At 48.1% G+C, this 19,236-nt stretch overlaps 2 protein-coding genes across 3 annotated transcripts; one reads left to right on the top strand and one right to left on the bottom strand.

The window, feature by feature from the left end:
• Positions 1 to 373: 373 nt before the first annotated feature.
• On the top strand, positions 374 to 4,112 carry fam98b (family with sequence similarity 98 member B). The gene is made up of 8 exons (XM_076017669.1): positions 374 to 567; positions 777 to 925; positions 1,096 to 1,224; positions 1,312 to 1,484; positions 2,145 to 2,225; positions 2,326 to 2,442; positions 2,697 to 2,864; positions 3,420 to 4,112. Exons 1-8 carry the CDS (start codon positions 530 to 532, stop codon positions 3,681 to 3,683), a joined length of 1,119 nt encoding a protein of 372 aa, XP_075873784.1. The 5' UTR covers positions 374 to 529; the 3' UTR covers positions 3,684 to 4,112.
• A 155-nt stretch (positions 4,113 to 4,267) lies between these two features.
• On the bottom strand, positions 4,268 to 19,165 carry ptpn21 (protein tyrosine phosphatase non-receptor type 21). 2 transcript variants are annotated; one of them, XM_076017667.1, is made up of 20 exons: positions 18,841 to 19,165; positions 17,929 to 18,218; positions 16,839 to 17,008; positions 16,453 to 16,550; positions 15,564 to 15,631; positions 15,369 to 15,439; positions 15,172 to 15,259; positions 14,999 to 15,087; positions 14,466 to 14,553; positions 14,048 to 14,127; positions 13,811 to 13,918; positions 13,194 to 13,254; positions 12,580 to 12,661; positions 10,988 to 12,501; positions 9,862 to 10,002; positions 8,296 to 8,514; positions 7,089 to 7,217; positions 6,765 to 6,999; positions 6,260 to 6,420; positions 4,268 to 6,158 (listed from the first exon to the last, which is right to left on the bottom strand). In XM_076017667.1, the coding sequence occupies exons 2-20, from the start codon at positions 18,106 to 18,108 to the stop codon at positions 6,030 to 6,032; spliced, it is 3,711 nt and encodes a 1,236-aa protein (XP_075873782.1). In that variant the 5' UTR covers positions 18,109 to 18,218; positions 18,841 to 19,165; the 3' UTR covers positions 4,268 to 6,029. The 2 variants fall into 2 exon arrangements, with proteins under 2 accessions (XP_075873782.1, XP_075873783.1); XM_076017668.1 differs by lacking the exon at positions 13,811 to 13,918 and having other exon boundaries at positions 18,841 to 19,164.
• Between the last annotated feature and the right edge of the window lie 71 nt (positions 19,166 to 19,236).

Here is a 19,236-nt window from a genome sequence, read left to right as displayed (position 1 = left end):
TCCATGTAGCGACTGAAGATCCAATCTCCGAGTAGGTGTGGCCTACACACACAGGACCCATTCCCGACAGAAGAAAATATCTTTGCTACTTGCTCACTGTCTTTTAATAGTTTGCTGAGTTTATTTACTTTGTTCTGGTTGGGAAAAATGTCCATGCCAATGCTGTGTTCATGGAGATGTTTTGATTTATCTATTTAAAACAGGTTGTGATTCAAAAAACAACAACAAACACAATGTTGCAAAATACTTTAAGTTAATAATTAAAGGTATATCTGCGTTGTAGTTTCAGAGAGTGTCGTCAGTCTGTAAATGCCTCTTGTACCGTGTGGGCCGGACACTTTGTGGCGGAACCACGTGTTGGAGCGCCAGTGTTTCCCACCGGCCCACTGACGTAGGCGGAGCGGCAAAGGAAAACAGCGTGATGAGAATGAGTGGGGATACAATGCGACCGTGCGTTTGACTTTTTGTCTTTTATAACGGCGCGATGTTTTCTGTTAACTCGCTGACGTGAAGCAAACCGGCTCGACTCATGGACTGCGACATTTTGGACTCGTTAGAGCAGCTTGGGTAAGATAGAAGCTATTTGCATGCTAGTGTTGGGGCAACACCGCTGTGGCCACTGGCCAGTCCTCAATGGACTGGTAGTCATCACGATTTCTGCCGCTTTGTTGTATTTAACTACTGTTGCTTTTAACGTAACTCTAGTTTTGAGTAGTAGGGGTGCATGTTTGAAACCTTGGGTCAAATAAATCGTTTGACGGCTAATTTTTCTCCAGCTATGACGGCCCCCTGCTGGATGAGAAGGCGCTGCTCAGAGCCGCAGAAGGCGGACTGTCTTCTCTCGAGTATGTGGAGCTGTGCCGGTGGCTGGCAACCCGGTTAAAGCCGCTGTGTGGCCTGGAGGAGAGCATTACTTCCGGTCCGGGTGAGATATTAAATATCCTTAAACAACATTTTTTTAAAAAAAAAAAAAAAAAAAAGAAAGAAAACAGCATGTTTTTGTGTTGCGTACAATTACAAAAAATAAATAAACATCATTGGTCAGATATTTACAGCATTTGAAACTGCAGCACCTTCTCTCTCTTCTCCCTGCAGACGACATGGACAGCCTCCAGGTGGAGATGAGTGGTCTGCTGAAGGAGCTGCACTGCCCCAGTGAAGAGCTCGTCTCGGGGATCCTCAAGGGAAGACTACTAAAAGCTAAAGATCACCTCAAATGTCTCTGTACGTCATCGCTCCTGAACTGCCGCCGTTTCTCATTTTCGCCATTTCTAGGCCCATATCAACTCTTGACTTTTCTCTCGTATCCAGTGTTCCTCAGCTCTGAGCTCCAGGCAGCTCAGATTTCCCAATGTGGGCGCGTCGCAAACACACAAGACAGCAGTCCAGGCCACGAGGAGCTCCTGGCGATGTGCTCCACACTGAGCCTACCGGAAGCGGCGGGACAGGACGCAGCAGGAGTTTTATCTCAAGTCAGAGAGGCGGTAGGGACACGACCCGTTTGTTTTGAATGGCCAATGCATGAGGTTTACTGACACCTAGTGGTGAGAAATCATACTGCAAGCAATGCCATGCTCAGAAATATGACTAATCCCTGAGCAGATTCATGTTTTATCCATGTATGTTTTTTTTTTTTAACTTTAATTTCATGCCTGTAAAATGATACACACAATGCCTTTACGGTGCAAACAGTTTGAGTAAATAATACATTTGCTTTTATCAAGAAATATTGTCCCTTCATATGCATGTGGTAAGCAGCATCTGGTACTCGAGGAGATCTTGACAAATGTTTATTTCCTAACCGCTCGCTGGTTATGAGCGCAGTTTCTGCCACTTTTTCATCACCAGCAAGAGTTTTTTTTATTATTTTATTTCAAACAGTCACCACAGCAGCTTGTTAATGTTAACAGCCTCTCCTCCGCTTTTATTTGTCTTAAAGCCCCACATATTCACACGCTGTTCTTGTGGGCAAGTTGTGTGAACCCTTTTTATTGTTGCTTGGACTCAGACTCAGTGTCTCTGTTTCACCAGAGGAGGGCGGGGGGGGTCCACAACAGCCGAAGTGACTCATTAGTATACAGGCAGTCTATGTATTCTTCCCTCTTTGAAAGTTGCTATTGCATTGAACATGGTGGTCTTTGCAGGTTGACAGGATTCTTCCAGATCTTCCAGGAGGTTCTGTTGGGAACCCGGTGCTGAAGAAATCTCTGAGCACTGAGCAGTGGGTGAGTTAGAGCTGCGATAAACCACTCTGTCGCCGCTGCTGAATCTACGTGTTTTTTTTTTTAATGCATCCGTGTTCTGCGTCTTCTTGTGTCTCTGCAGGAGAAGCTGCACGGCATCAACGCGATGTTGTCCTCAGAGTACGAGTGTCGGCGCCGCATGCTGATCAAACGGCTCGACGTCACAGTTCAGTCGTTCGGCTGGTCGGACCGAGCAAAGGTGACGCGAGCGCGCTGGTCCACCACTGGCCAAACCCTCAGTTCACCACTGCAGTTTTAAGTTGATGGTTATGATATTTCATCAACTAAAACTAGACTAAACTAAACCTGAATAACATTTTAGTCAAAAGACTATGACTATCAAAATGAACACTGATCTATTGTTATCGTACAGAGTGCGACTCAGCGAGACGTCGATCATCAGACATGCTGCAGAGAGGCTGACTCAGCTTTATTGTTTCTATTCTTTTGAAGGTGAGGGTGGACAGCATGGCCAGGGCCTACCAGCCCAAGAGACACTCGCTGCGGCCGCAGACCTCCGTGGACATGGCCGAGCTGCTGGCAGCCAGAGAAGACATCTGCAACGTGGTGAAGACCAGCAGCGGCTGCAACAGGGAGACGACCACGTGTGCCGTCAACAAGGTGCGGGGAGAGAACGGCCTCATGTGTCAGTTAGGGTTGTTAACAATTAATCGATAATCGATTAATCGAGATTAATTGTCAATTAAGAATTTAATTGATTCAATTAAATTAGTCGCATTGAACATTTTACAGTGTACAGTGAAGTGGCAGAAAAGAGCAATTCACCTGTAGATACTGTGATGGTCATAATATACCTAGAACAAGTTACTTTTAAACAACTTTAAAAAAAAAAAAAAAACAGTTGAAATTTGACTCATTAGAAGTCAACTTAAAGTCAGATGGTAAATAAATTTTTAGGGTGTTTTTACTGTTATCTAATGTAAAAATGGGTCACATTGGACCCTCAACATTATTTAAGCGTTATTATTATTAATAATAATAATAATGTGTTCCTTTTTTTTTTCCATTTTTCATTGTGAATTTTAGGTTCGCAGATAAAATGACCACTTATCAATTAATCGATCAATGAATTAATCACTAGTGTCAATCTTTCAGCTCAACATTTTTCTTCTTTGTTAATTACTACTGACGCCGTCCCGGCCGGTCACGTTTCAGATTCTGATGGGGCGTGTCCCAGACCGAGGAGGCCGTCCGTCGGAAATAGCAGCTCCGCCTCCGGAGATGCCACCCTGGCAGAAGAGACAGGACGGCGGCGGCGGTCGGGGTGGAGGAAGAGGAGGAGGCTGGGGAGGAAGAGGAGGAGGTTGGGGAGGAGGAGGTGGTGGTTGGGGAGGAGGAGGCGGTGGAGGTCGGAGAGATGGTGGGCGGAGCCAAGGAGGAGGCCACCGGGGAGGGAAGAGGGGCCGCTACCAGTATTAAGGCCGGCGTCCTGCTGTGGACGTTTTTTAATTTAATAGTTTTGTTTTGCATGAACTGAAATCTGCTGTGAGCAGGGACGACGCTGTTTTATCTGAAAGCAGTGAAATATCTGTTAAGAAAACACTTTTTTGTAAACATTCTAAGCCGTGTTTTTTTTAAATGGGGAAAGCAATTACATTGTCACGTCATTTAAAATCCACTTTGATTGTGTTTTGTTATTCAAGCTTATGGGCAAACACTCTAGCTCAGGAAACATCAATCTCAAATGTAACCTTTTTTTTTTTTTAATAAATAATTTAAATCTTTAAAAATTAAATAATTTAGGGTGTAGAAGATGTTTAATGGCCTGCTGATGTCTCACCAGCTCACTAAAGCAGCTGCTTCCTGTTGTTCAGGACACCAAAATAAAATATTTAAATTGAGAACTTCCTCGGTTACACAGTGAACATCTTTTTAGGGGGAACCTTTGATCAGCGTTTGCTACAACTGAAAACTGTCATTCCTGAATATGTTGAAATAAAACCAGTCACTGGCTCATTATAACCACAAGGTGGCATCAATGAGCAACATGACAAAAACAAACAATACTTCCAAATATTTATTCTTGGCATAAAGACTTGACACTTCTTTGTTCTTCCACCCTCCGCTGAACATACCGCTTCTGTTCAATAGTTACAGTCTATACATGGTTTGTACAGTGACCAAATATTCATAAAAGCAGCAATTTACAGTGTGTACATTTTTGAACAACAAGCCTGTACATGATTTAACAAAAAAACAAAAAAAACAACAGAAAATGCACCTTGGCCACAAAATTCCTAGTTCTCAGTCTCCAAAATAAGACTCGTTGAGTATCTCGACACCCAGAAGCACGTAGCAACATGACGGGCCAGTGGGAGATCACCTTCCCCATTTAGCTCGAGGACAGCAACAACAGTGTAAAACAAAAAAGGAGGAAAAACAATCACTTCACTTTGGCCATGTTTCAAATTAGTTCGGTGCTAAAAAATTTTAAAAAAAAGAAATTGAGGCAGGTCGAGTCAAAATGACGGAGCTGCGTGTATGTAAACTTATTCCTGAACAGGTGCACGTCACCGTCGTGTTCAATACGCAAGAGCTTGGCATATTTTGCACCTGACTTTGATCAGATATGTTCATTTATACTCAGGAGAAGGTTTCAACAGCAGGGATCTTCTTTTTCTCAAAAGGTTCCTGCACCCAGAGGCGGGTTTTGCCCTTCCTGCGTCACACCAGCACTGCACAGCACAGCAGCCAAATCGGGTCGCCTCAATCTGCCAGTGCCTTTTCCATATTCCACAGAACAACTCAACTGCCTGTGAGAATGAAGTCCTGTATTACTGACTGAACCCCTTCTACTTCGTGCAGCAATTTTTAGCTTTAATTGGCAGAAACGTTTAAAATAAAAAAGAATCACTGCAGTCGAATGCAAAGCAATGAATTACACTCAGAGAAATTCTTCCTTCATATTATCCAAACACAACAACAGCCCTTTCAACCAGACAATATGCACAGGCACTTTGTTTTTCCGTGTATTTTAAAGGTATATAAATGTCGCTCAAATACTGCACTCAGTTGTCACCATTTAAAAAAAAAAAAAAAAAAAAAAGAAGAAGAAAAAAGATGAAATAAATTAAGAGACGCCGTTTCGGAGCTTCAAGCGCCAACTCCTCCCCTCATGCCCCCCCTCCTCCTTCCCTCCAACACTCTGATAAGTTATCATCTATTCGCCTCAAATCCGGCTGCTCAGCACAGCAACACGTCCTCCACAACGGGTACACATTGGCCTTTAAGGCTGCAGGCAGACCTTTGTCGTCCTCCGATCAATCCTCATCACCAGAAGCCACGTGATCAAGTCAAAAAAATAAAAAATAAAATAAAAATAAACCCGTCTGGACTCCTGAGTCAAAATCCTTCATGTTTGCACTCATTAGTACCGAAACAGCAACACTCAACGTGATATTTCAAAAGTGAGCTTCGTCGATCGAAAAATCCAAAACCTTTCTAAAGTAGATTTTCCTTCTTGAACGCAGCTTTGTCGTCGGTTCGTTGTGTACATTTGAGTACAGTCAAAGTGCAGGGCTTCACGTAGCAAAAACACATTGTAAAAAATAAAATTCATATATATATACATATATATATATATATATATATATATATATATATATATATATATATATATATATATATATAATACTGATGAGAGGCAGCTCGCAAGTCTCTTCACGCTCCTTCACTGTTGACTGCCGCGCCGCGTCAAACGCGCCACTGACCGTTCTTGCGACGCCTCGCCGCAGCCGACGGCGTCCCGAGAGTCTCCCCGCCGGCTCATATGAGCCTGGAGTTGCGCAGGTACTGGATGAGAACCTTGTAGATGAAGTTGTACTGCGCAAACGTCTGGACCATCATCATCCTCTGCGCGCGCAGCTTGTACAGGACGTTGGGGATGTCCAGCGTCTGAAACGGACCAAGACGTTCAGGTCCACGGAGCAGCAGAGGAGGATGAACTGATGCAGCACTAAAGAAGAAGAAGAAGAAGACGAAGAAGAAGAGCTCACCTCGTTGTACTCCAGACAGGCGATGAGGATCTCAGAGAGGAGGACCACTCCGGTCCGGCCGACTCCAGCGCTGCAGTGGACCAGCACAGGCAGGTTGGTGTTCTTTGGGTCGCTGATGCTGTTGGTGTGTCTCCTCACTGACTGGATCTCCTCCAAGTAGGCTGTGCAAACGTACACAAACATACATAAACAACAACAACAAAGAAGGAACCACCACCACCTCCGCTGCTGCTGCTGCTGCTGCTGCTTCCCATGCGAGGGCAGCAGCTGGAGAAGCTGGCAAAGTGGGAAGGAGGAAACTCGGTGGAGCTTGACACGAGGCCCAGAGACACAGAGCCCAAACAGTTTGTGAACGCTTAGCACCTGACTGATCGGGTGCCATGCACGCTGGAAGTTCTGGACCATCATACTGCATCGTCATACAAAAATGTGTGGTGATAATAATGAGAAGAAGAGGAAGAAGAGGAGGAGGAGGAGAAGCAGAAGAAGAAGAACCAGAACTGACTGAGGAAGCCTTTCAGGTCGTCTGGACAGCCGTGGTCCGGCCAGTCAGTGTACTGCAGGTGCCACACGGTCCTCTCCTGACCCGTCAGGAGGTGCTTGATCTTCAGGCCCGTGGTGGCGTAGCAGCCCGACTCGGTGCGGAAGCGCGTGGTGATCTTGAAGCGGCCGTACGTGACGGTGTTGTGGCGGGAGCCCAGGCGGGGCCAGTAGCGGAAGCTCTTCTCCCGGCCTCGCTCCTGGAGGGGCGACACGCCGGCCCGTCAGTCTGTGTGTGTGTGTGTGTGTGTGTGTGTGTGTGTGTGTGTGTGTGCGTGTGTGGACGCACCTCTTCCGCCGTCACCATGGCGATGATGGACACTCCCTGCTCCCAAACCATCTGCCAGAAATCCTGGCACGTGCTGCTGAGGGGCCCCTGCGTGGCGATGTAGTTCCACTCCTGGCCACCGGCTGTGATCTGACGGCGGAACAGACAAGGCCGTCAAGTCACACTGCTCTTCAACCGCTGTGCCAGGAGAAAATGTCAGGCGCGGCCTGAAAACGTATCCAGTTTCACTTCACTGGACTGTAAGAAAAAAAAACAACATTCTATTGTGGAGTGACTGTGCTTGAAAAAGGAATGCGAGCCTGTTTTCCTCCCTCACTTCCTCCCAGGATGTCAGCTTTGGGGCAGCTGTGGCTCAGTTTGTATAGCGGGTTGCAAATTGATGATCAAAGGGTTGGCGGTTCAAATCCCGGCTCTCACCGTCCACGTGTCCGAAGTGCTGAAATTGCTTCCAGTGGGGATGGCAGCGCCTTGCATGGCAGCAGCCACACATCGGTGTAGGAGTGTGCTAGTGAATGGGAGGCCATTGTAAAGCGCTTTGGGGTACTGTGAAGGTGCTGGAAACCCCCCCACTTACCATTTAATTAGCTGTGTGTGCATCTAAACAGGCCCAGGTTTCATACTGAGTGAGTATCAATAAATTGAGATTCTACGGTCATTATTTGGCTAAAAAGTTTCATTTTGTAAGATTTTTGGTTGGTAGATGGGATTTTTTTCTGTGTAAAAAATGTGCTGTGGCTCAAAAAAGGGTTGAAAAACACTGTTACACGCTGTACGTTACGGCTTATAACGGTGTTATAACACATCTCCCGCACCTCAGGAAGGAGCAGGAGATGTGTGATGGAAAAGCCCTGAACCTTGTCACAGACTGTAGTGCCACTGTTGTCGACTCGCACTTTGCTTTTTTTTATGTTACATTATTTATTGTGTGTGTGTTTTTTATTTTTTTTTTTATCTCGCTCTCTTTTTGACTGTTTTAACCGTGTTGTGGCTGTATGAGTGGGAGCAACAGACGACTGTATCATTTCCCTCGGGATAATTAAAGTATTTATCGATCGATGTCAGTTTTTTTTTCTCTCAGTTTGCTATTGGGGCAAACATGGATGATGGGATTTTAAAAACGCAGACAGAGTCTGCAGCAGGTCTCTGCGCTGTCCTGTCCTCAAATGATGGCGAGTGTGCGCGTGCGTGCGTGCGTGCGTGCGCTTACTCTGATGTGCGAGGCGTTGATGTATCCCGTGTTGTTCTCCTTGGTGGGCACCAGCTCCACCCGGGTGCCGTCGTACGGCAGGACGTCCTGGAAGCGGTTCTTGTCCGAGCTCTCGGGCTGCTGGGCCACCACGCACTCTCCCGCCGGGTGCCGCCTGGGGATGCTCTCGTACTCCTTCAGCAGCTCTCCCCGCTCCAGGTGCTGCTCCAGCAGTTTGCACTGCAGACGGGGGGAGGGGGGGTGGGTTTAAACGGCGCCAGGCCACGCGCTCATCACCGCGGCGGCACTCTCAGGACTCTTGCGGACGCACACGATTAAAAGCGGCGACGCGGGACGTGGCGTCAAAGGCTGCGTTCAGACTGCAGGCGAATCCGATTCAAATCAGATTCCTTCTCAAATCCGATATTTAGGGCCGACGGTCCACACTGTTTTTAGCGAGCGTCCAAATGCGATTTGAAAATACCTCCAGAAGGCGGTTTCAATCTGTTTCGCAAAAATCGGATTTCATGTGATTTGTGACTGTTTAGACTACAAAAGAGCAATCTGGGTTCAATCTGGATGGGCTAAAAAAAAAAAAAAAAAAAAAAAAAGGATTTTGGCTTGGCAGTCTGAACGCGGCCTAAGAGGGAAGAGCTCAGCTGAAGCTTCCAGGGCCGTCACTGGTTTAGCAGACACATTCTGGAGACAAAAGAGGACCAGTGACTAATCGCCCGCCTGTATTGGTTTTACTTTCCATTGCTGAGGAAACGGCGCGAGCAGGGCACGGTTTACTGTAAAGTGGAGAGTGACGCTGACACTGGACACGCCACCTGGCAGTCAACAAAGACCAAGTTTGTATCAGCGATTTGCTGATATAGGCAAAAGAAAGCACAGATGAGATCTTCAATCTCAAGAAGACCCAATAACCTTGGGATTCTACACAAAGTGTGAAGTCCATGTGATGAAACTAATCCCCCATTTTATCATTTATTTCCTCCTCTATTTCACTCCTATCGAACCATGCTTTCTGCATAATAAAAGCATTTATGAGTGTATATGAATACTAAAATTTTCCAACTGCTGTATCTACAATTGAAACACACGCACAGACCCGGTAATGTTGTCGTTTGTGATTCCCTCCGTCTGTTAATGTCACCGTGCTGTCCTGTTGCACAACAATAAAAGAGGCGACTTCCCCGTTTCAGCTGAGGGTTCACCACACAGATTCTTCACAGTTCATTCCTAATATTTGTTATCGTGATCAGAATTTCCTCATTGCCGGCGGGGCTCACCCGCTCGGTGCCTGCCGGCTTCTGAAGCGCTGACAGACTTTGGCTTTAAATGCCCCTCACGACAACACTTGCACTTGCGACAAACTACCAGCAACCGACTCGCAAGCCGTCCGTCCCGACTCTCGCCGAGCTTCTCTGTTTTTTTCTGGCCTCGGGGCGAGATGACACGCAAACAGGGCGAAACAGACGGTTTGCACACCGCGATCTGTCAATGCATTGCGTGGCGCTTCTCTCGTCCATCAACGTTTTATTGTTAGTCTGAGCAGTCAGGAAGTGGAGAAGTGGGGAAGCTCACCCTCTCGTCGTTGGACGCCCGCTCCGGCTCGTCCTTGAAGTCGTTGTGCAGCGGCGGCCGGGACACCGACAGGCCGTTGAGATGAGCCACCTTCAGGGGACCCATCTTCTTCACCTCAGTCCTCAGCCCTTTCTTCATGCCCTGGCGCCGAGACGGAGACAAGCAGTGAGGCGCCGCGCACAGGGAGTGGGTGTGCTGGCCCAGGCAGGGGCGGCGCAGCCTCGCTCGCTGCTCTCTCTTGAGAGAAATGTCGCCGAACCGGTTCCTCCCCCCCCCCCACACACACGTCACCCGGCGACATTTTTTCGCCGCGTGTCAAAGGGCGACGCTTGACGTCACGCGCAGGCACAGAAACCGCCCGTGCGAAGCGCCGTCATGTGATTGTGAGATGAGGCAACGGCGTTAGAATAGCAATCGGTGCGCTTGTAATAAAATGGGCCGGCTAAGAGGTTTAGGAGGAGATTTAAAAAAATCACCTGCAGGGATTTTTGGCCATCCCCCTCAGAGGGAAAAAGGACGATGTTAAAACCGCTCATTTAAAAAGTGCTCAATTCACACGAGCAGAAATCCTGCTGTGCTGGTGGTGAAAACACAGAGGAAACATGAGAACACACAACACGCACACGTGTCACGTGTCCCAGAGCAGAAAGTGCAGTGAGTGAGGGAGGAAGCAGCACAGGCAAAGAGACATGAGGACACTTTGTCTCCTTCAGCTTTCCTTCACGAGCGAGTCCAAAAACTACCTGCCAGCTGATTTCCTCTAAAGTCACTGACGGCCTTAAGGGACTCATTTGGTTTTTATAGTCAATGTTGTGGCTGTTGGAAAACAGAACCTGACAAACTGTTGCCGCTTTGCATTTTCTTGATGGGTTAAAGGGCCAGTGAGCAACATCTGGCTTCATTTATGATGCTTATGTTGGTAAAAGCTGAACATACTGCCCATAAATACATTAACAGAAGAGGATGCTCGCAGTACAATAAAACCCCTATAGTGGTTCTCATATATATGAGTATATGCATGTGGCAATGAGGCTCTTGCTCCCAGTTAGCTGCCCTAAATACTGGGTTTCCTATAAAACTTTTCACACTGGACCTTTAAGTTTGTACTTGACTCAGCGCGACTCACCGGAGGCGGGAGGCCTTCCACTGTTTTCTTGGGGGCGGGCACGTCGGACACGGGCCTCTTCTTGAAGTCCTTCTTGGCCTTGTGCTTGCCATCGCTGCTCAGGTCTCCCTCGGAGACGGACGGCATGATGCGGTGCTGCCTCAGCTCCGGCAGCAGGTACAGAGGCTCCGTCTCCTGGATCAGCGGGTGGACCTTGTACATCATGGCGCTGGCGACGGACGGGTCCAGCGAGGAGCCGATGGGGTAGGCCGGCGGCGGTTCGATGGGGGTCTGCTGCTGCTGCTGCTGCTGCTGCGTCAGGGAGGACAGAGACGTCAGGCTGCGATGCTGCTGCTGCTGCTGCTGCGGGGGGGCGACGGCGTCCTGGGAGAGCGGCGTGTGGCGGCCGGCGCCCCCGCCGCCGTCGTCCTCGAACTCGTCCTCGTCGCCGCTGCTGTGCACCAGCATGGTGGCGTCCGACAGCGACTTCTTGTGTCCGTACTTGACCTCCTCCTTGGCGTCGCCGCGCTCCTCCGCCTTGGCGCCCTCCAGCAAGGCGTTGAGCTGCGAGCTCTGTGAGCGAGCGCCGCCGCCGCCCTCCGCCCGGTCTTTCACCCGCAGCATCTCCAGGCCGTGCTCCAGCCCGGCGATCTCGATGGAGTTGCGCTTCTGGCCGCCGGCGTACGGGTGTCGCTGGGGGGGCGCGCTGAAGAGCGGCTCCGACACCTCCTGCAGGGAGTGGGCCACGGGCAGGCTGTCCTCCTGGAAGGTCTGGACCGAGTGGTGCACGCGCCGCGTGATGATGTCCGGGTTGCTGCTGCTGACGTAGAGGTGGCGCGACAGGTCGGGCGTGCTGTTGGCGGGCCGCGGGTGGCTGTAGGGGTACGGCGGCGGCGGCCGGTACACCTGGGTCCTCATGATGTTGGGCGCCGGGTAGTCCTGCGCCTGCTGCAGCTGGACGTTGGTGAGCTCCGGGACGCTGACTGCGCCCACCACGGGCCTCCTCTCGGCGGGGTGGGGGTAGGGGCTGGGGCTGTGGAAGCTGGAGCCCAGGTGGAAGGGGTAGTGGTGGGGCAGAGCCACGCCACCGTGCTCCCCTCGGATCTCCGGCTGGCTGTAAACCAGAGGGTCCGGCCGGCTGTAGGCGTACGAGTTGCCGATGTTCAGGTTCCTCATGGAGTGGCTCTGCCGGTGCTCCTGGGACAGCAAGATGCCGCCGCCGGTCACCCGCGTCTTCTGCCGCATCACCGTCTCGTAGTCGGGCGTGGCCCGGTAGGAGGGCGGGATGAGGGCGCTGTGGCGGTGCGACGGCACGTAGTCGGGTCTGGTGATGTCGCTGGTGATGGAGGGGTTGGAGGACATGGGCGAGGGCTGCAGGTAGTGCTGCGGGTTGGTGAGGGAGCTGGTGCTGTGGGCGCTGTACACGCTGCCGTTGCGCAGGCGCCCGCCGCCGCCGCCGTACTCCAGCGGCGGGCAGTCCAGGCTGGTCTGAGAGTGGTAGAAGTAACCGTTCTGGTTGTTCACAAACAGGTTGTCTGGACAAAGGAAAAAAGAACTGATGTGAAATCAGCCCAAGGCAGCGACGCGCGTCTCTGGTTTCCAACAGCGGCTACCTTGCGACGACGAGTACGGCTCTGTGAAATGGCCGTTGTAGTGCATCTGCGGTGGGGGCATCATGTAGGCCTGAGGCTTCTGCTGTAAAAGCAACAAAGCAGGGAGTCACACGTGAGATCTGTCCTTACATTTAGTTGATAAACTATCACCTCTGCTATTCTGCTAACAGATGAATTACAACACCAATTAGGATACCGCGAATCAATTAGGACTGAGCAGTGTAGCTGTTGCATGAATGGTTCTTGTCTGTGCATCAAATGTGATGTCTGTAACTTTTGTTAGCTTAGCAATGACATCCCACATGTGCATCCTGTCTCTGCTTGTGCTGTGTCAAGGGTGATATGGTGTCCCTGTGATTTACTTTGTGATGTCTAAATATGACTGAGTGTTTAATTTCATCATTATGTACCGGGGACTATGGAAGGAATTTAGCGGCAAGCTAACTCCAGTATATTTACTCTGCATTGTGAACATGTCCATGAATGTGCACTGCCCCGTCTAAATAAACAATAAACTGAACTGATGCAGGAGGTCATTCTTCAACGAATGGGCTCAGGAAGCCTTTTCAACGGACAGCGGGAGACAAAAGTTGGTTCTGAGAGGAAAGATTTACCATTGACAATCTGGTGGAGGATCTGCGTCGGACTGGGTTGACGACTGCCGGCTGTGCTTGGCTGAGGGGAGAAACAGGCGTCAGTTACAATTAAAAAGAAAAGCGTTAAACTGCCAAGAATACATTTCCCAATATCATAGCTTGCCTTATTAGCATTTAGTTCAGAGACGACACATGCGTGCAAGCATAGAGCAGGCTACTAAGTCATGACTGACTTTTCTCAAGTGCCTATCAGTCATTCTGAATGGAAAAAGTCTGAGAAAAATGCTTTGGTTTCGATTTTACCCGCTGAAGACAGATACAAACCTGAGTGTGTCCAACTTCATGTTGGAAAATCAATATTTAAAAGACAGATTTACAATCTAGTGGCTTTAAACAAACACTGAAGCCTGGGTGAGGCTTGCTGTCCAGAGAGCAGCAGACTGAAACCACAGATACCAAATCACTGACTCGGCCAACGACCACATTTTTGAAAAAGATAAAAGAATTCCATTTCCTCCCATGTGTGTCTACACAGCGACATAGAACAGCTGAAGTGAGTGCATTAGTCAACACAGCAGACAGAATCTGACGGCCTGCACTCTGTGCTGTAGGCGGTGGCTGACAGTGTTGCTCACCCCTTATGAGACGGCAGAGAGGGACGAGAGAGCATTGGAAAGCGGGGAAAGGACAGAGTGAGAAGGGACTTCTGGGAGCCTTCAGAAGGCAGGGGGTCACACTCCTCTCTGAGGAGAGAGGGGAAGAGGAGCGGAGAAGTGAGGAGGCGCACCAAAAAGGAGGAGACGCATGCACGTAAAAACCCTGAACACAGAGAGACAGGAACAGGGCAAGACGTGTAAAAAAAACCAACTTACAAGCTACTCTTGTTAATTTTATAAAACTTGAGTCTGGCCAAACACATCCGGCAAACGTATTTGGAGGTTTCCATGTCTTCCTGCGCAGAGGAAAAAAAAGCAGAAGATGTCACAGCGGATGATGAAATGATGAGTGCGGGGCTGCTGTTTGCTCACTTATCTCCAAACGCTCCTGCGTTTGCTCTTAAAAGCCTTTCACACCGAGCTGCAGCGAGCCGTATGCCACTTTAAAAAGGCATGCATACATAACATACCCAAGCAGGGCCAGTAACAGCCCCACCCACGCACGCAACCAACACAGGTGCTTTGTTGAGGCGGGCTGACGGATCCCGAAAGAATTTATCAAACTGGCCGACTTGGATAATGGCCGGCGGTTCGGGGACAACTGGGAGGCTGCGATACGGCGGCGGAGACTCACGGTCTGGAACTGAACACTCTCCTCTCTGTTGGCGAGCTCCAGGGCAAAGAAGGACCTGTTGTGACTCATGTTGTTAATTTCGTTCCACCTACACGGCCAATTCGAGCATGACGGCAGGGAGAGAGAGGGGGGGGGGGGGGGGGGGGTCAAAGGGGGAGAGACATCACGTCATGGTGGTCACCATTATAAGAATGATGCGCTGTGAAACATGCACAGAGGTTCATCACATCAGGTCCAGTACACACGTTGGTCGGCAGACGCAGAATCCTGCATTCTTGGCAACTGGCAGTGAACCACTCAACCTGATTCATATCCTCTCCGTCTTTATTTATACACTGCAGCAGCTGACCTAAAAATAGCCTTGCGTCGGGGAAAAGAAAGGTAACCAATGCAGACGGAATCGTCTTAGTAAATGTCATCACTGCTTGGGCTGACGATTCAGTCGACAGCCCTGGAACTGCACGCTTATGTTCTAAAACAATCGTCTATTTAGCGTTCGTAATGAAGGACGACGACAACAGGAGGAGACCTACCTGAATAAATTAAGCGGCCTTCCGTTTTTGTGCTTGACAAAGATGCCATCCAGACAGGAGCCCAGGGTGACATCTGTTCCCGTGCTGTCCTATTTCAACACAATCAAGACAAAGTTTGGCTGTTTTCAGTGGGTAACAATGTCATGTTGGTGGCTACACCTCACTATACTGACCTTAGCCTGGTAGCTTTCTTGGCCATAACCTTCTAATTTTTCTACTTCCTGCATGTACAACATCTCCGCCTGTGGAGGAGACAAACCCCTGGGAATACAAAAAAAGTCAACCGCAATGTGAATACTTATCAATTAAAAAAACAATATAGATCTACAAAGGCAAAAGCATGTAGGGTGATGTGCTTTGAAGTGTCCACCTGAACGACTGGTAGAGAAGAGCCACTTTCTGAGTGGCCTCTTCGAGCACTCGCTCATCCTGGATCCAGTCCTGCAAAGAAAGACCAGAAATAATACACAGACAGCACAGGAGACGTGCAACATGTTTTTATCCCACATTTGAAAGACAGAAACAAAAAAAGCACAGAAGAAAAACAAACAAACAGTGGGCTTACAATAGGAAACAGGACAAACTTCTGCAGGAAATCCTGGGAGTCGTATCGACTGAAGTCCCCAAAGTCAGCTGCAAACAAAAAGGAAAGACCCGATGAGTTTCTCGTCTTGATAATGACAACGCTTCCTAAATGAACCTCACAACACGTCAGTTTCTGTTTTCAGTGTATTATTGGGGTAGAGAATAATTGCCTGGTGAGATTTGATCCTAATTTTAGCAGCGGGGGGGAGTTTATTGAGACAAAGAATTGCTTCAACTTCTGACAGCGCAGAGCTCCAAAACGGGTCCCAGTTTCAGGCTGCCACAACAATGCAGAGTATTCCTGGCATAAGCACTGCTTAAGGCTGCTGCTGTTTCTATTCTAACACATTATTGCCACGGTTACAAAATGAAAGCAAAACAACTTTATTTAAGGGGAAAAGTTTGCACGACAACCCTGGACGGTGACTCCAAGCTTGCACAAAGTTTCGTGGTGCACAGCTTGGCTGGTCATCTGAACACTGCTTTCACAGTAAGTGATCTCAGCGGTTCTGCTATGCCGACACCCAGGTCAATAAATTGCAGTGCCTGATATAACTTTGCCAGCAGTGTTTGAGATTCTTCTGCCTGGGCAAAAGTTAGAGGACATGTCATGGCTGGGGAGGTACAGTCCTGCACACATGGAACCTTCTTCAATTAACATGAAAACATGCTTGAAGCTATCGACAATATAAAAACATACAAGTAGCTGTTATGTAATGAAACTACAGGTCTCATTTGCGTGAACTGAACTGGAAAATGTTTTTTTTTACTGTCTTGAAAACAGGCATGTCAATTTGAAAGTTCTGCTTTGCCAGCATTATATAATCAGAACAATGACAACAATAATAACAACAACATGTTAGTATTACCTTGCACAGCCAGGCTAGCTAAATGAATAGCTTGTTCGAGTGAGCATGTGATCCTGCCTTCCAGAACATCCTTTTTCAGCTGCAGATAATATTGATATCTGCAGACAGAGAGAATTACTTGTGAGTGGAGCAACAAAACACTTCTGATAGCTTTGCCTTGTTTGGAGGAAAAAGCTGAAAGTCACTGCAGGACAAAACATCAATAATCAAGCACGCGTGTTTCCCCTCATTCGGACCTGTGTAAATCATCTAATGACATGCAACAAAAGAAGCAGGATGCCATAATGTCCAGATTGCATTTGTCTGAGGCGGCACAACATCACACCTCGGCCGCCTCGTCTGATGGATTCACACAAGACACCTCGTGTCACTTGATGGAACATCACCTTGTGATCTCCTGTTGCAGTTGGGCGACGCTGGGAATATAAAACACGACTCCAAAGTAAACGGTGGGCTCCTGCCCGTACTTGTCCAGCTGCTTTTTCAGCGGCTTCTCCAAGTCGATCCATCTCTGCTGGTTCTGCTTGTTGAAGTACCACAGGCTGAAATATGTTATCTAATAGGCAAACAAAGAACGTGGGGGAAAAAATTATTGACGGACAAAAGGCATGATGTTGAACGCACTTACAAAAACATTCATGTTGTGTGAGATGGTGGAGCTGGGCAGTATATTATCTGAATAAATGTCAATATTAGTTATAGAACCCTAGAACAGTTTCAGTCGATCAATGATAGAACTACATGATTTAGAACTACTCTGGTTCCATTCAAAACAAACACTGCTTGGTACATTCTGGAATAGCTAATGACAGGGGCCTGTGACGAAACAACAAAAGACAACAGACAAATGAAGCCTGCGTACAATATGCAGCTAAAATGACCTGCACTGTCACATCACGCAAGTTTGTCCCCCTTGTCACCAGCGGTCAGTAGCCTCCTCTGTGGATTTAGGGTGCAGGTGACTCATTCGAACATACATCCTGTTAAGTTCATGATTAACAGGGGCTATCATTGTGCGACCACATGCAGGCAATCTCAGGACGGTGTTTAAGAGCTGAATCACAACTGCTGCGGTTAAACTGGAAAAAAATATATATAACAATAGTTTTGGTCCATAAATATGTCGAGAGCGCTGTGCCAATTGTAATTCTTTGCAGCTGATTTACCATGAAGCAATCGGAAGGGTTTTTTTAAGTGTGAAAACCGTTATGTTCACTTAGGTTGCCTAGGCATTTGGTTAAAAAAAAAAGAAAAAAGGAAAAAAATAATTAACTGTGTCTTTGCCAAGATGCCAACAGGTCTCACGTGATATTTAAAGACAATTCCAAGAAGGTAAACAAGTCTTGGTCATCTTGACAACGCAGGTCGACCTCAACAAGAGCATTTAACTGATCGATCGGTGGAAAGGGGTGAGTGTGCAAAATGCATACGAGTCAGAACAATCACCACTTGTGTTAGCCGAAAACACGCACATACCTCTCTTAACTCAAGTCTCTGTGCAACTGCCTCCAAACATTCCTGCCCGGTGCTCTCCACCGAGAGCGTGAACTCCACAAACTCGCCATTGAGCAGCTGGATCCGAGTGACAAGGCAGCTCTTGCTTGAAACAGTATACCTCCGGGTCCTCTTGAGTTTTAGGCCAAATGGCAGGGGCATGTTGCACACTCGAGGGTCTCCACTTTAGGCAAGAACATGCGTTCTCCTCGGCGCCCAGTCGGAAATTGTGTCAGTGGTCCAAGTCACGGGTTTCATCGTCAATTGCAGGGCTGTGGGGAAAACGTGAGAAGACGCGTTTTAAAAAAACAAAACAAAAACAAACAAACAACAACAAACACAACTCAACACTGCATCCTGGTCCAAAAAAGTGGACTGCGGTGTGCCAGCGGGACATTGCACGTAGCGGAACAGGTTGAATCAAAACTGCAGTCTTGCATGTCTCTTAACTTGGTCCATAGGACTTGGAAAGATTAAAAGGATTTTTAAATCAGGCACGCGTGGGCTAATTATACCGCATTTTGCCGGTTTAGGCAATAGTTTCATATTTGATAGTAGTTGGCACACATACAAAAAAAAGAAGAAGAAGCTAAGATTTGTTTGTTTGTTGCACGAGTGTCTTTCTTTTCTGCCCACATTTGGGGGTCAGCGGTTAATCTCCTTCCTTTTAATAGCCTTATCCAAAAACTAGCACCAATCTACAAGTGTCGGCCACTTAACTGCCTTCAGTAAACAACAAATGTATTACATGGAAACTGAACTGGACCGACGTTCGTTTACTTGGACATTAAGAACAACGCAGTTCCACATGCTTGATAAATGGCGAACTCCCCAGAGATAACTTCAAACTCAGTTAGCATTAATTACAAACATCATCAAATAAATTAGCTTTACCGCTAGCTCGTTGCGCTCCAGCAAGTAGACGACACCCCTGGGAAGCTGACGTCGCTGGTAAATATTTCGGGCAAAAAAAAAGAAAAGAAAAAAGAAAAAAGCCCTGTTGCCGACAGCCACCAAAAAGGCTCCGGTGAAGATTAATCCTGGAAAAGTGTCGTGGGATTCCGTTAGCGGTTGAAAAGGACAGCCGCCGGTTTTCCTTCATCGAGTGTGGAGACAGCTAATTTGTGTGTAGTTTGTTTACGGAGGCGGAGTAGCGTTGCAGTCCATGCCTCTCTCGATCCAACAGTTCACCCAAGTTCCAAGCGTGTTTCGCTTCCTGGGATTGGAAGAGCAACAAGTGTAGTCCGTCTACATCCGCGGCCCCATCACGGCACTACTTGCTCTCCAGTC

The sequence above is a fragment of the Nelusetta ayraudi genome, unplaced genomic scaffold (genome assembly GCF_046127955.1).
Source record: "Nelusetta ayraudi isolate G7.1 ecotype Tasmania unplaced genomic scaffold, CSIRO-AGI_Nayr_v1 ptg000007l, whole genome shotgun sequence".
Classification (NCBI taxonomy): domain Eukaryota; kingdom Metazoa; phylum Chordata; class Actinopteri; order Tetraodontiformes; family Monacanthidae; genus Nelusetta; species Nelusetta ayraudi.
This window is presented reverse-complemented; position numbering and strand designations above follow the sequence as displayed.

Coding starts and splice junctions, on each gene's coding strand:
- fam98b (XM_076017669.1), top strand. CDS start 530: ATGGACTGCGACATTTTGGACTCGTTAGAGCAGCTTGG. Junction 2,226..2,325: donor CTCTGAGCACTGAGCAGTGG/GTGAGTTAGAGC, acceptor GTGTCTCTGCAG/GAGAAGCTGCACGGCATCAA. Junction 2,443..2,696: donor GCTGGTCGGACCGAGCAAAG/GTGACGCGAGCG, acceptor ATTCTTTTGAAG/GTGAGGGTGGACAGCATGGC.
- ptpn21 (XM_076017667.1), bottom strand. CDS start 18,108: ATGCCCCTGCCATTTGGCCTAAAACTCAAGAGGACCCGGAGGTATACT. Junction 17,009..17,928: donor AGAGACTTGAGTTAAGAGAG/GTATGTGCGTGT, acceptor TTTGCCTATTAG/ATAACATATTTCAGCCTGTG. Junction 15,440..15,563: donor AGTTTGTCCTGTTTCCTATT/GTAAGCCCACTG, acceptor CTTTCTTTGCAG/GACTGGATCCAGGATGAGCG.